The sequence below is a fragment of the Hemiscyllium ocellatum genome, chromosome 47 (assembly GCF_020745735.1).
Source record: "Hemiscyllium ocellatum isolate sHemOce1 chromosome 47, sHemOce1.pat.X.cur, whole genome shotgun sequence".
NCBI classification, from domain to species: Eukaryota; Metazoa; Chordata; class Chondrichthyes; order Orectolobiformes; family Hemiscylliidae; genus Hemiscyllium; species Hemiscyllium ocellatum.
This window is the reverse complement of record NC_083447.1, coordinates 12,392,336-12,408,768: the sequence shown is the minus strand read 5'-3', so window position 1 is coordinate 12,408,768 and position 16,433 is coordinate 12,392,336. Positions and strand designations below refer to the sequence as shown.

At 45.8% G+C, this 16,433-nt stretch overlaps 1 protein-coding gene across 7 annotated transcripts in view; it reads right to left on the bottom strand.

Annotated features, from left to right (window-relative positions):
- LOC132836721 (RAC-beta serine/threonine-protein kinase) overlaps positions 1-16,433 on the bottom strand; it is a 98,470-nt gene that overhangs the window by 35,812 nt on the left and 46,225 nt on the right. For 5 of the 7 annotated variants that reach the window (XM_060856133.1, XM_060856132.1, XM_060856138.1 and 2 more), the window contains exons 3-4: positions 10,270-10,387; positions 98-265 (exon numbers count right to left, since the gene is read on the bottom strand). In XM_060856133.1, coding sequence (XP_060712116.1) covers positions 98-143 — 46 coding nt within the window. In that variant the 5' untranslated portion in view covers positions 144-265; positions 10,270-10,387. The remainder of the gene's footprint in view (positions 1-97; positions 266-10,269; positions 10,388-16,433) is intronic. The other 2 variants (XM_060856137.1, XM_060856136.1) reach the window with 1 other exon arrangement.

The window sequence follows — 16,433 nt, the reverse complement described above, 5'->3', positions numbered from 1 at the left end:
AAGGGGGGAGAAAAATCAGATACACCAACTTGGGAGCTTTCTGGGATGTTGGGAAACATCAGTTTTATTCTGTAATTATGCGAGACATCACACTCACCTCTTTTCTGAAGCCATCCTTCCTTGACAACTGACACTTCATTCATATTGGTACCAAAATATTCGGAGGAAAACCCAGTTTCACTTTAAGACACTGGAGAGGCACCAGCCTGACCCCAATGACAGGATCCTTAGCAACGCACCCTTCTTCCCAAACACAGCACAGATTCTGGTGGAAGAGGAAGTGGTAAGTGTTAGTGAACAGAGGAACACCCACAGTTGGTAGGGGACAACACGCGCATGCAGGCCCTCGCAAACATATCCCTCACTGCAAACAAAACTGAGTATTACATCCATCATTTCCCCAATAGTGAGAAATATTCAAATAGTTTAAAATATTTTTAAAGAAATTTTTTCTTTATAAAATTATAAAATTAGATTCAATTACCCACAGTGTGGAAACAGGCCCTTCGGCCCAACAAGTCCACACCGACCCTCCGAAGAGTAGCCCACCCAGACCCATTTCCCTCTAACTGATGCACCTAAAGCTACAGGCACTTCAGCATGGCCAATTCATCTAACCTGCACATGTTTGGACTGTGGGAGGAAACCCACGCAGACACGGAGAGAATGTGCAAACTCCACACAGACAGTCGCCCGAGGCTGGAATCGAGGCAGCACTGCTAACCACTGAGCCGCCCCTATAAAAGTTATAACAATTACAACAAACTACTACCATACTCTACAAATCAAAACTACACTCATTACAAATCTATGAATAAATAAATAACACCTCTCAGCGTAACCACACTGAAGCTCCCAATCTTCGGAAGCATTAATTATTACACCTGTACTTATTCGGGATTCTTCTTCCAGGGCACAAGGCTCACTAAACCTAATCAGTGTGGCTAAACAAATGCCCCAATTAAAATAGCAGACAAGTCTGCATCCAGGTAATCCAAAAAGGGCTGTCATATCTTATTAAAAAGTTCTGTTTTATAGTGCACCGTGTTTGTGAGGAAATCCACAGGAGTGCGTTCCATAATTAATGAAGGTGTTGCCCAAGTACCACCAGAACATTACCTGCCCCATTAGGGGCCCAAACATTTTCGACCACTGCTACACCACTGTGAAAGATGCCGACCGCTCCATCCCCCGCCCTCATTTCGGAAACTCTGACCACAATGCCATGTTTCTTCTCCTGGCTTACAGGCAAAGGCTCAAGCAGGAGACCCCACCCCCCCTTCTCCCTCGTGGATACAGGCCCAGTGCTGGTCAGAGGAGGCAGAGGATCAACTCCAGTGCTGTCTGGAATTGGCTGATTGGGCCACGTTCAAACAGGCCGCAGGTACCTTGGATAAGTACGCCATCACTGCCCCAGACTTTATCAGCAAGTGTGTGGAGGATTGTATACCGAGGTAGTCACTCCCGGTGTTCCCCAACAGGAAACCCTGGATGAATCAGGACATACAGAACCTGCTAAAAACCAGACGTGAGGCCTTCAGATCAGGAGACCCACTCAAATAAGGAATCCAAGTGTGACCTCCGCGGAGCCATTAAGACAGCCAAGGGCCAAAACCGATTCAAACTAGAGACCCAGACAGACACCCGGTGTCTATGGCAAGGACTGAATGACATCACAGATTCTAAAAAGAGATAGTGCAAGATAGCAGACGATGACACATCCCTTCCCAGATCTTCTCAACACCTTCTATGTTCGCTTTGAGCAGAATTTCGGCAGAGAGGTAACACCTATTCCAACAAGTCCTGATGAACTTATCCCAACAGTCACTGCATCAGAGGTCAGATCAGTTTTCCTTCGTGTGAATCCAAGGAAAGCGATGGGACCAGACGGAGTACCAGGTCATGCACTCAAAGCACGTGCAGATCAACTGGCAGAAGTCCTCTCCGACATCTTCAACCTCTCTCTGCAGCAGGCCGCTGTCCCTGCCTGTTTCAATAGGGCCAACATCATCCCTGTGCCTAAGGCGGCTCATGCAGCATGTCTCAATGACCACTGCCCAGTGGCCTTAACTTCAATGGTCATGATGTATTTTGAAAGGCTGGTCATGGCATTAATCAACTCCAGCCTCCCCACTACTCTTGACCCACTCCAAATTGCCTATCAGACCAACAGATCCATGTAGAATGCCATATCACTTGTCCTTCACTCCTCCCTAGAACATCTTGACACCAAGAACAGCTACATAAGAATCCTACTCATTGCCTACAATTCAGCCTTCAACACTATTATCGCCTCGAGACAGATTACTAAACTTAGTGATCTTGGACTAAACACCACTCTCTGCAACTGGATCCTCAGTTTCCTGACCCACTGGCCCCAGTCAGTGAAGACTGGGGACAATATTTCATCCTCACTAACACTCAACACTGGAGCCCCCCAGGGGTGCGTACTCAGCCCCCTACTGTACTCACTGTATATCCATCACTGTGTTGCCAAATACCAAAGTAATGCCATTTACAAGTTCGCTGATGACACTACCATAGTTGGTCGAATCTCAGATGGCGATGAAACAGACTACAGACAGATGGTGGAAGACCTGGAAAAATAGTGCACTGAGAACAACCTAACTCTCAATGCCGGCAAAACCAAGGAACTCATTATTGACTTTCGGCAGGATGTTACTCATGCCCCACTACACATTAACAGCACAGAGGTGGAACGAATGGTGTGCATCAAGCTCCTGGGAGTGGTCATCCACAACAATCTTTCTTGGACTCTTCATGTGGACACACTGGTTACAAAAGCCCAACGTCTCTTCTTCCTCAGGCAGCTGAGGAAATTTTGCATGACAGCAAATACCCTTGCCAACGTTTATAGGTGCACCATCGAGAGCATTCGGTCTGGGTGTATCACTACTTGGTATGGCAATTGTACCATTTAAGATCGGAGATGATTACAGAGAGTGGTAAACTCAGCCCAGACAATTACAAAGACCAACCTCCCGTCTATAGAACCCATCTACCAGGCCCACTGTCAAGGAAAGGTCGCCAGATTTCTCAAAGATCTCTCCGATGGTAGAGGCTGTAGAAAACATTGTCAGGGTGGGATAGAAGGTACAGAAGCCTGAACACACGCACCAGCCAGTTTCGAAACAGTTTCTACCCTACTGTTGTTAGATACTGAATGGACTCAAACTCTTAGCACTCGCCTGTACCTGTGTTTTTTGTTTTTTTTTGCTACTTAACTCTGATCTGCCTGCACTGGTCGCAAGACAAAGCTTTTCACTGTGCCTCAATACACGTGACAATAAATTCAATTCAATAACTTTCATCAGCCCAACAGGCCCAGAGGGTTCTCAGACAGCGAGCACATCAAAATGTTCTTCCTTGCATAGTAAGTGAGAACGTTAAATAGCTTTTTCCCACCTACGTCTAAGAAAGATAAATGCAGCAAGCCCAAGAGGAGAGACTGGGCCTCCCTTCACTTCGCTCCCCAACCCCTGCTATTACTCCAGCCACAGACTCCGTTACCTATGAAGCTTGTGGCCACAAACAACGAGTGAAGCTACCTGTGCCTAGTTTGCACTCAGGACACATTGGAGATGCTTCCTTGTTGAATTTCACAGAACGATCTGCAGCTAAATGAACCCGACAAAGAACCTTCAATTGCATGAGCATCCATACTGCTGGTTCATTTGACTGAAGGATATCATGACCATCCCCTCAAACAGGTCTCCCAAACAGGAGACTCCCATAGTTGCCCACAGTTTGAATCCAGGGTCCATCATCCCTGGCCGGAATCCCGGTGTACCAACTATCGGGGTAAGAAAGAAGGTTTTAGATAAATTGCCCTCACTCTGTCGCATTACTCTCCATGCTTTGACCGTATTAATAATGATTGGATCCTGACAGTTTCCCATAATGGCTCTCATCTTACCCATAAACAACAGACTAGTAAGGGGGCACTTTGCCTGGGAGGCCTTGCTATCCAACCATATTGATCTCAGGTCCTCACAAGCCCAGTCACTTGCGAAGGACAGAAGGGAGCTTAGTTGGTATCTCTTAATTTCTGGGAAGTCTACTCCTCCCAACCCTTGAGGTAACTGCAATTAAAACTCACCTTCAATATCAGGTATTCCCTTAAGATTCCCTCTCCCACTGGCATAGCCTCTGACTTTGCAAAACTGATCTTATACCCCCAAAAAAGAGCCAAATAAATTAATACATTGTTTTAAATGGGGTACAGAAACCATCGGGTTTGGTAAGAAGAGGAGAACATCATCTACATATAACGTAATCTTGTGTGCCCTAGATCCCTCTTACGGGGCAGCTGTGTTAGGATCCTCACGGATAGCCTCTGTCAGCAGCTCAATCACCAACATAAACAGTAGTAGTGAAAGGGGACAATCTTGCCGACTGCCCCTACCACTACTGACTTACTGGATCTTACACCATTGGTGAGAACTGCAGCCAGAGGGGCCCTACACAGGACCTCCACCCATCTGACAAAGACCTCACCTAGACCAAACCATTCCAGACTATAAAAAGATATGGCTACTCCACCCAATTGAATGCTTTCTAAAGCGATCACCAAATCCTGAACCAATCGTTGCTGACACACTTGGACTATATTCAGTAATCTTCTCATATTATTGGAGGACCTACAGCTCTTTTATAAAACCAGTCTGGTCCTCTGTAACAATATGGAGCAACACCTTCTCCAATTGTAACGCAAGTGTCTTGGATAAAATTTTAAAGTCCGAATTTAACAGTGGATGAGTCATAGAGATGTACAGCACAGAAACAGACCCTTCAGTCCAACCCGTCAATGCCGACCAGATATCCCAACCCAATCTAGTCCCACCTGCCAGCATTTGGTCCATATCCCTCCAATCACTTCCTATTCATATACCCATCCAAATGCCTCTTAAATGTTGCAATTGTACCAGCCTCCACCACTTCCTCTGGCAGCTCATTCCATACTCATACCATTTTCTGTGTGAAAAGGTTGCCCCTTAGGTCTCTTTTATATCGTCTCTCACCCTAAACCCTCTAGTTCTGGACTCCCCCAACTCCAAGGAAAAGACTTTGTCTATTTATCCTATCCATGCCCCTCATGATTTTGTAAACCTCTATAAGGTCACCCCACAACCTCTGATGCTCCAGGAACAACAGCCCCAACCTGACCAACCTCTCCTTATAGCTCAAATCCTCCAACCCTGGCAACATCATTATAAATCTTTTCTGAACCCTTACAAGTTTCACAACATCTTTCCGATAGGAAGGAGAGCAGAATTGCACGCAATATTCCAACAGTGGCCTAACCAATGTCCTGTATAGCCACAACATGACCTCCCAACTCCTATACTCAATACTCTGACCAATAAAGGAAAGCATACCAAACGCCTTCTTCACTATCCTATCTACCTGCGACTCTACTTTCAAGGAGCTATGAACCTCCACTGCAAGGTCTCTTTGTTCAGCAACGCTCCCTAGGACCTTACCATTAAGTGTAGAAGTTCTGCTACGATTTGCTTTCCCAAAATGCAGCACTTCACTAAATTAAAATTCATCTGCCACTTCTCAGTCCATTGGCCCATCTGATCAATGTAATTGGAGGGAACCTTCTTCGCTGACCACTACACCTCCAATTTTGTCATCTGCAAACTTACTAACTGTACCTCTTATGTTCACATCCAAATCATTTATACAAATGATGAAAAGTAGTGGACCCAGCACGGATCCTTGTGGCACTCCACTGGCCACAGGCCTCCAGTCTGAAAGGCAACCATCCACCACCCACTTTTGCCTTTGAGCCAGTTCTGTATGTGAAATGGGCCAATATAAAGCACAGTCCTCTGGGGTCTTCCCTTTCTTGACTGAGAGAGATGTTAGCCTCTCTTAGGGAGGCAGTCATGACTGTACGAATATTTGTACATGTCCAGCATCAGCCCTGACAGGATATTTAGAAATTCTTTGTAGAACTCACTCAGGAGACCATCAGGGCCGGGTGCCTTCCCTTCCCCCTTTGGAGCTGTCTTACTGCCTCCTGTATCTCTTGCACTGTCAAAGGGGGCGTTAAGAGGAGACGCCTGTTCCGAGGTCAAACCTGGAAGATTCAGATCCTTAAATAAAGTCTCCATCTTAGCCCACTTATCTTTGCAGCATTCTGACCAATATAGCTCAGAGTAAAAACTCTGATATACCGTATTGATCCTTTTAGTGTCACCAGTAAGAATCCCAGTGCCATCTCTAATTGGTGTAATGGATTGGAGGCCGCTCTTTTTCCTGGTCAGATATGCCAGGCCTATCCCATGGTCAAACAGCCTTTGTTTCGTGAAAGAGTTCTTTCTTCGCTGTCTGAGTGAGCATGGAGTTCAAAGAAACCTGGAGAGCTGTGACTCGCTGCAATTTAGTCACCGATGGCCTAGCAATATGTGCTGTCTCAGCTGTCTTCAACCGTACCTCAAGCAAATGTTGCTGCTGTCCCTTCTGTCACTTCCACTTAGCTGTATAAGGGATAACTATCCCCCTTGCATCGGCCTTAGCAATATCCTAGAGTACAGCTGTACCCAAACTGACAGCTAAGAACACTAAGCTCACTCGAAGTCCTCAACAAACTTACTGTCCTTGAGAATGAAACGATCCATTCACTAATGCCGGGAACCTGTTCCATGGGCCTTAATCTCCACCTCCAAATATGACTACGTTTCAGATTTTACAGGACATCACCAAACCTAGAAAAACCGAGGGTGCTAGATAAAGGTCAATCCTGGTGTGACACTTGTGTGGATTAGAGAAAAAGGTGAAGTCCCTACCCGTAGGGTGGAGACATCTCTAAACATCCACCAGCCCCAAATCCACGCAAAGGTCAACCAATTGCTTGGATTGCAGAGAGGTATTTGGGGAACCTTTGGGCATTCTACCCACAATGGGGTCCATGAGGCAATTAAAGTCTCCCTCTATGATAGTGTGTCGCATTTCAAAGGCAATCAACCTCCAAAGTGCATCAGTCAGGAATCTGAGGGGGTGTGTCAGGGGACAGTAAACATTTAGGATGCCATACTCTTCACCATGTATTAAAGCTTTAAGAATTATAAACCACCCATATTAATCTTTAACTGGATCTAATTACTTAAATGGGAGAATCTTCTGGACAAGTATAGCCACTCGCCTGCTCTTAGCATTAAAGGACAAATAAAACACCCCATCACACCCACCTTGCTCTAACTTTAGGTACTCCGTTTCATCAAGAGGAGTTTCTTGCAACAGGGCAATATCAACTGTCTCCTTCCTGAGACTCGACTGGTGAGTGACTCCCCTTAATATTCCAGGTGCACCATTTGAGGAGACATTCAGCCATCTCCCTTTATAACAATTCTCAAACCCCTGGGAGGAAGAACCCAACTCACAATGCGCCGCGTGTAAATAAATGAAGACTCGTAGAGTCTAAACAATACGCACATTAAAACTATATTAACAAAGCTTGCAAAAACTCTCTCTACTAAAAACCAACAAGCTAAACCAATTACAACATAAAATAAACACTTGATGGGAGACTCTTCCCCCTGCCTACAGGGGGCGCTTACACTACCCACATACACCTCCATAACTCCTTCTCGCTTGAGCCATGCCCCAAACTCAGGCAAAGGATAAACAACAATAATAGGTATTATGGACAAAGAAGTTAAAAGTGGGCACTTCACCCATCCCCAACCCTACACTGCCCTCAATAAAAGAAAACCAACAACACTTCCTGCAATAAAATAATAAATTAAAAGGGGATGTGCGCGAGGTAAAGAAACAAATAAAGGGAAATAGAGAACCATTATTGTCCATGTTCTTTGGACCATCCGGTCTATTTCAAAATGTCCAAAATGTTCTTTGCTTTTTCTGAGGAGTCAAGTACATGCACAGGCCCTTCATGATTAAAACGGAGCACAGCCAGGTACCTGATGGAATATTGAATATCCTGATCCCTCAGTCTCTTCATCTCATCAAAGGACTTCCTCTTGCAGATAACAGGTGTAGAAAAGTCCTGCAGGGCCTGCGGATCCTTTCCCAGCGATCTGGAGGCTTCCATTGTCTTTTGTTTGTCCCTATAGGACTGGAATCGCATTAGGACCAGGCGGGGGCACTGGTCTGAACCAGGCAGGGGGTGCTGGTCCTAACCGGGCCTGCACACCACCAGCCGGTGAGATCTCTCAATCCGCACCCGTGCAGCCTTGGCCTCCCAGCCCAGAAATCGCAGCAGCCATTCTTTGAGAAAGCTGGCTGGCTGCTTGCCTTCCTCTCGTCCCGACTGCCCGACCACCTGGATATTTTTTCTTCGACCCCAATTCTCAAGGTCATTGACCTGTTCTACTAAGGTCCGTACCTGCTTCTCCATGGCCTGGATACGTCTGGCCAAGGACTTGACCACAGTCTCTGACGTCATGGTCCGCTGCTCGACCTCCGCCACTCGAGACTCTGCAGCATGGTCAAGATCAGCTGAAGCCTGGCGTGATTCTCTTCAATCGATGCCTCGATCTTCTCTCGGAGTCTCATGAACTCTGTAGCCAGGCCTTGTTGAGTAGGTAAGTCCATTGGGATTTTGGCAGAGGCCACAGGTGCAGCCGTGGGCATGTCCGATGGTGCGGGGGGTGGGGGTGGGGTGGTGGGGTGGTGGGGTGTTCTGCTTGTTGCAATTTATTCTGTCCTTTGCCTCTTCGTCTTCCCTTACTTTAAAAAAAGGTAAGCAGCAACTCTACTAATATTAAGCTATTGATTTTCTTCAAAATAGCTTAACAGGAGAGGGTAAAAACACCACTGTGCCTGAGTTATGGTGCAGAGCCCAGCAAGACAGACCTGTTAGATCGCCGCCATCTTAGATCGCTCCCAACTGAGTATTTGAAACATTGACTCTCAAGGAAGTTGAGTCCAGGTCTGAGCTTCAGTCTCGACCTCAGAAGTAAAACCCAGAGGACTGTGACCTCTCTTGTTTTTGGTTGTACACTACCTGTTCATTTCAGTGCAGGGTTTTGTCAAGATTTCTTTTGCATGGGCACACGTGCGATATCTTAGAGGTTGTGACTTTTCAGTGGTGCTTGTGGTTACTGCAAGACCAGGGAGTGCATGAAACTTAGAGGGAGCCGTTACCAGGAGACACAGCAACAAAGGGAACTAAGGCCAACTGGCTCAACAAGCCTGCCTTATGACATGATGAGCTACAACTATAAACACTTCAGCTCTCTCACTCAGCCTGTGAGCAGGTTCCCTCTCAAGTCAGGTGGGGGTTAAGATAATAAATCTCAGCCAGTAAATGATAAACACCCCCCTGACCACCACAAGACACTAACCATTGCTCCATTGCCCATAGCTGTGGTCACCTTGAGATCGTCAGTGTAGGGGAGCTCACAATAACTGCGCTAGGATAGCCCAGTCTCAGTGGGACCCTGCACACAGCCACCAGCTTTCAAGCCGGGCTTCCAAAGCTCTGGGAAAAGACCTATATGCTGAAAGGCTTTGTTACCAAAGGAATCACAGCACAGGTCACTGGGGAGCTGTAACCAGGGAACAACCGTCAGTCTACACAAAAGGAGAAAGACTGGACAGTACTCATCAAAACAAAAAAAAACACCATCTATATAAGGAGGCTGTGAAAGATCCCACGACACCTCTTTCAAAGAGTAGCTGGAGAGTCTGGGCCCAGCACTAACACCTCCCTCCCACCCCGTCCTGTCCAATATCACTAACAAACAAACGATCGGGTCATCACCATATTGTAGGTTGTGGGATCTTGCTATGCACAAATGGTCTGTCGCATTCCCTAAACTACTGTGACAACACTTGATTGGACGTTAGGTACTTCGGGAAACCAGATGCCTCATACTGTGCTATTTTATAGAATCACAATGTGGGAGAGATTATTCAGCCCATTGGGTCCACACCGACCCTCTGAAGAACATCCCACCCAGACCCACCCCGTCCCTGTGACCCTGCATTTCCCATGGTGAATCCACTTAGCCTGCATATCCCTGAACTCTGGACAATTTAGCATGGCCAATTCACCCTAACCTGCACATTTTCAGAATGTGGGAGGAAACCGGAGCATCTGGAAGAAACCCACACAGACACGGGGAGAACACGCAAATTCCACACAGACACAGTCGCTCAAGGGTGGAATTGAACCCAGGTCCCTGGTGCAGAGAGACAGCAATGTTACCCACTGAGCCACCATATGCTGCACCAATACTTAGAAGTTATCTCTTACATAAATAATTTGTTCACCTCTCTGCTGGCCTCTCGAAGCTCCAAGAATTCGATGGTTCTTGTGTTTGATGGTCACGCGTTCCTTCTTTTCCAGATCCTCAAAACTGTGAAAATGTCGCCGCCTTCAGTCAAGGGGCTGGATGAGGGAGGAAGGAACGACAGGTGATCAGAGACCCTCATGCTACAAGCTGGCTAAAAGAGGCTGCTTGTTGCTTTGCCCAGCCTCAGCAGTACTAATCCCGAGCTCTCGCCTCCTCAACACTCCCTGAATGCTGGCGAGTCAAAGTTCCAGACTTCAGGGCCCCAAACTGTACGTTAGATGCAAGAACCAGCATGAGCAGGGAGCTCAGATGGGTCACTGAATAACTCGAGGTTCTTGGAAGAGCAGAAGCAAAATAATGCAATGGTTTAAGATCTGCAGATACAGAGGGGGCTGGGACAGCTCAGACCTAGACTGATCCAGGCCATTAATCACACTCGACCTCGAAATTCCAGATTTTAAAAATGCAGGGGATGTGCTTACGTGCACTGGCAGGTGATAGAACAGCAGAATGTGTATTCAGTGGATAAGGTTTCACTCAGACGGTTAGCAATGGCCATGTGAATTAAAACTGAGCTCAATTAAACTGAAAACACTCACTGAAGCACAGCTAACAGTCCAAGTGGTAGTCATTCAGCCCTTGGTCTATATGGGAGCTTGGTGTGCACAAATTTACTCTCAATGCAGTGATAGCTGCTGGATTAAATGTACAATTTCCTCTCTCATCCATCAGGTGGTTTGCCTGAGTACTCATGAGTGACAAGAGTGGGCAATTTGTGACTGGTTTGTGAAATCTCTGGCTTGTCCAGATTGTAGTGAAGGGAAAGGAGTGGAAATGGAAGGAGGCTGAGGGACATGGAGGTGAATCCACTAAGAAAGGAAGGGAAGGAGTTACCACTGCTCTAACAGTCCTGTGCATGGAAGAAGCAACCGATAATGTCATTTCACAGTATTGGTTTTAAACTCTTGATCCTTCCCCCTCGTCTCAGACTCCCCAGAGGCATTCTGTCAGGGTCAACATCCAAATTTGCTACAATATATGCTCAAGGGGGCAAATTGCTGTATTTAATGGCAAAGACTAATAATTATCACCACAACATTTCAGCGCATTAACCTAACCACAAAGATCCCACTGTTATTGGGAGCAACAACTCTGAATAAGTTGCTGCTTATTTGGACAACTGCACCGCCAAAATCCCAGGGTGTGGAACCATTTTGGTTTGGTCAAGCAGACTTCATGTGGGCCCCCTGCACAAATTCACAGTAAGCAACTTAGGGATTTGGAAAACACGGTTGTGATCTTCATGCAGAATGCTGTAAACGAGATGCTAAAAATGCAAACACCTCTCTCTCTGTTTTGTCAATGACTCATTCTTTCACTGTGACTTGCTCTTCTTCCTCAGAATTCAACCACAGAGCTTCCAGCTGAAATTCAAAACGCGAGAATTCCGATCGCGCTGCTTTCGAACAGCACAACAACACTTGCATTTCTGTAGCGCCTTTCAGGGACACATGCAGGCCAAATGGAATACTTTTGAAGTGTAGTTACTGGTGTGCTGCAGGGAAAACCGCAATGTGATCATCAGATGACCAGCACTTTTTCTTCCCAAAATAAAAAAGTGGATTGAAGAATAAACATCTCCCACAACATCAGATCACCTCATGCTCTTACTTAAAAGAGTGTTGCAGGATCTTTCATATCAGCAGAGCGTACACTGGGGCTCCTGAAATAACGAGTGGCGCCGCTGCTAGGCTTTTGCGGGAAAATATTTCCCAGAGGAAGCAGAGGGGTTTTGGACAAGAACAACCTGTCTTTGCTGCACATCTTAAACAGCAAATCGGATGACTAAAGAAAATAATGGACGCGGAGACGTACAGACATTCAAAAAGATGACCAGGACAACGTTACAAGGAGGAAAAACAGATGGAATGGTTCAGAGCCAACCCCATCGACCTTTGTTCCCTAGTTTCTGCGAAAATGGCAGTGCTGATGGTAAGTGGGGTGGGGTGACATTTTAGGCCTTAAGGGTCTGAAATTTCCCTTGCTATTAGAATGTCGCATTGTTATCTAGAAGGAGCATCTGATTTTTTTTTTAAAAAAAAAAAGAGGGGGACTTCCATAAAAAGAACTTTTATAATTATTGCTCCATATCCACCTGCTGCATTCAACAGCTCAAACCTCTGCACTCGGATCTATTCCGTGAGATTGGATGGACCGGGAGATGGGCATGGTGATTATATCACTGGCCTGGTAATCCAGAGGCCCAGGCTAATGGTATGGAGAACACTGGTTCAAATTCCGACAGGGCGGTTGGTGGAATTTAGTTTTGATGAATAAAACTCTGGAAGTGAATGGTTGTCTAGGTAATATTAAATACGACAGCCACTACCTAACGTTACAAAAGCTAATTGGGTTTGCAAATCTCCTTTAGAGAGAGGTATCTGTTGTCTTTACCTGGTCTGGCTTACACATGACTTCAGACTCTCAGCGATGTGGTTGACTCTTAATTGCTATTAGAAACTGCCTAAATTTGAGAACAATTAGAAGATGGACAAAAAGTATTGGACTTGCCAGCGACCCTTGCAAGAATTTTTTTTCAAAAACATTGTTCATTTGTTCAGGAAAGTCAGACAGAACAAAGGCCCACACACGGGACTGCAGTGCACCTCAATAACAGTCCTCACCTTTCACTGAGCAGGTTCTCTCACATTTTCCAAAGTTTAATTATTGACTTCAATCTGTTGCTGGATACTCAACAAATACAACTTCTAATAATTGTACATGAATTACAACTCTAAAATGGAAGCTTGGGACATTCCCCAATCTTCATTTTTGCTCAGAGTAATAGAATCATGTTGTACAGCACAGAAACAGGACCTTCAGTCCATCTTGTCAATGCTGACCTGATATTCTGTGTTAATCTAGCCCCATTTGCCAGCACTTGGCCCATATCCCTCCAAACCCTTCCTATTCATATCCCCATCCAGATGCCTTTTAAATGTTGTAATTGTACCAGCCTCCACCACTTCCTCTGGCAACTTATTGCATACACACAGCACCCTCTGAAAAAGGTTGTCCTTTTAAATTTTTCCCCTCTCACCTTAAGCCTATACCCTCTAGTTTGGACTCACCTACCCTCGGAAAAAGACACTGGCTGTTCACTCTATCCATGCCCCTCATGATTTTATAAGCTAAGGTCAACTTTCAGCCTCCGACGCTCCAGGGAAAATGTCCCCAGCCTAGTCAGCCTCTCCCTGTAACTCAAACTCTTCAACTTGCTTATAAATCTTTTCTGCACTCTTTCAAATTTAACATCTTTCCTACAGCAAGGAGACCAGTATTCCTGTATGCAGTATTCCAAAAGTGGCCTAACCAATGTCTTGTACACCACAACATGACCTCCCAACTCCTGTATTTAAAGGCACAACATGATGAAGCTAGTTAATTAATTTGGAAAGCACACAACACCAGGTTATAGTCCAACAGGTTTAATTGGAAGCACACTAGCTTTCAGAGCGATGCTCCTTCATCAAGTGATGAAGGAACATTGCTCCGAAAGCTAGTGTGCTTCCAATTAAACCTGTTGGACTATAACCTGGTGTTGAGAGATTTTTAACTTTCTACACCCCAGTCCCAACACCGGCATATCCAAATCATAATTAATTTGGGATTGTTACCAGAATAGTAAGTGGTCACTTGCTGTTGTTTGCTGGACCAAAGACCTCATGTAGAACCACAGCCAGCACCAACTCAGATCGTTTAGAACAAGCAGCGAGCCCAGAGTCATCAGCGCTTTCAAAACAGAGCCAGAAAACGTCATCTGGAAAGTGGGTCCAGAGGATAGACCCGATTACACTGCACGATTGAAACTTAGTGAATTAGAGCACACTGGTTTCAGAAAGCACTTTCAGAATTTACTTTCTCTGAAAGGATCACATTGTTTTTTACAATCCTGAAAGGGAAACAAAATGTAGAGAAATATAATCCCACCCCCCCCTCCCAAAGACTTAGAAAATAGTCTTCATCTCACAAAGGACCTTTGACAATTGTATCACATTGCAACTGGATCAAATCTGCTCCATTACAAGTCTTGTAGTGACAGCAAAGTGGCCACTTGCTCCCTGTGACCCAGGAGAGGAGGAGACCATGTGGAATGAAAAAGTGGACGGTCAAACTTGATTTACACAGACCTTCCACAAGCTCTGGCATTCAAGTTGCTTAACAGCCAATGAAAAGAGGGCACTGCTGGAAGCCAGGAAGTACAGCTGCCAATTTGCACACAGCAAGCTCCCACTATCAGCGCTGTGTTAAGAGGCAATCCTGGTCAAGGCTGGACATCAGGATGGACTCTCCCGCTTCTCTCCAAAATAGTGCCAATGCATCTTTTGCACCTTCTTGAAAGTGCGAGCAGGCCTCGATTTAGAGTCTCATCTCAAAGAAAAACAGCACCTAGCAGTGCAGGACTCCCTCAGTACTACACTGGGTGCTTCAATCCAGGTCTTGTGCTCAACTCCCTGGAGCAGAATATGAACCCAGGGCCTGTTGGCTCAGAAAGGAGAATGTAACTTCAAAATAACATTCCCTTTGGAAGCAGAGAACTGCTTTAATTAGGCCCTGAAGACAGGGAGCACTCCTAAACAGCGCACAGCAAATGCTCTTGCACTTGAACTAGTGCAGTGAAACAATGAGGGACTCAGATACAAGAATACCTGCATCGAGGGGCCAATCCAATCCAAAGACAGTACAACCATTCAGACCAACCTGTATTTGAGGGCCCGGGCAACACATTCACAGCGAGACCAAGATAGTTTCCTAGAAGCGAAATAAACCTAAAGTCATGTCGTTCCTGATAAGGGAGAGTAGCAGAAGGCAGGAAGACCATCAACCCTCTCTAAGGGCTGCAGACCCTGTTCCTTAGTGAGAATCCTCATCTACCCGCAATCCATGAGCCCCACAGACTCGCTCAGGTGACTGGCAAAGCTGGAAGCAATTCCGTAGTTTGCCTGTTCTCAGTGAAAAACACCATCTCTGCAATCTTCAGCAACTCAGTGGCTGGAAAAGGCTTGTTGCAGCAGACGCACACTATCAGAAGACAAACATGGTCTGAGTTTTCAACATGAGGAGAAGTCAAGCTGCCTTGTTGCTCCAGCTCTCTGCACACGTTAAAAAAAAAAAAGAGGAAATGCACTGTTTTCATTTTCTAACAAGTCACCACATCCTATGCAGTTCCTGGACTTAATGCATCAAGCACTGCAAACAAAGCTAACTATAACAAGCACTGCACAAAAGGTGCAGTATTAAATACAAAGCAGGCAAACATGCTGTGGTCCACGTAAACACACAACACAAACAGTTTCTAACAGAAAGCAAGCTCCATAGATTCCACCCCACCTAACTAATCAGAAAGCATAACAGTTAAAATCTCTCAGTGGAACGTCTTTCTTTTTCCCAAATGGCCAACTTCCATCATCGTTAACATTTATAAAACCTCCATTTCCTCTCTGCTAAATCGTGAAGGCAAACGCCAAAATTCTAACCTGCATCCAGTCTCTGGCTCAATGCGAGACAGGAAGAATCAAACTCAAACCCAACACAAGGCCAATCCATCTGTAAATACCGATGGCAATATTGCGTTGTGTATTCATCTGTGCAGTTAACTCGCCTGGAATTTTGTGACAGAGTACAGGCAGACTAACCACGCCAATGCATAATTGAGCCTTCCATTTTTGATTCAAGTACAAGCCTCTTTGGTTGGTCTTGGTCACCTCCGTCCCATTGGCGGAGCCCTGGCCCGTCAAATGACATCGCCGTGTGCTGCAGACACTGTTGTGAAACTGTGCTGGTGCGCATGGATGATGCGCCCATTGTAGAACAGCCAGTCCCTCCTTGGGCAGGGAAAGCAACAGAGGATAAGAGATGGTCACAGAATAGTAACCCAGCAAGAATCAGAACCTCCCCTTCCAGCGAGTGTGTAAACACGACATTTGTCTCAGAACAGAAGTGTAACCAGAGACAGGTAAACAGTTTGACCTGAACTTGGGTGGAACTGACCAAATGCCAGCAAAAATCATAAGCTTTACTTCAACAAATTCTTGTCAAACTATACTGTATAGGAGGCAGCAATGGGGCCCACCACACGTG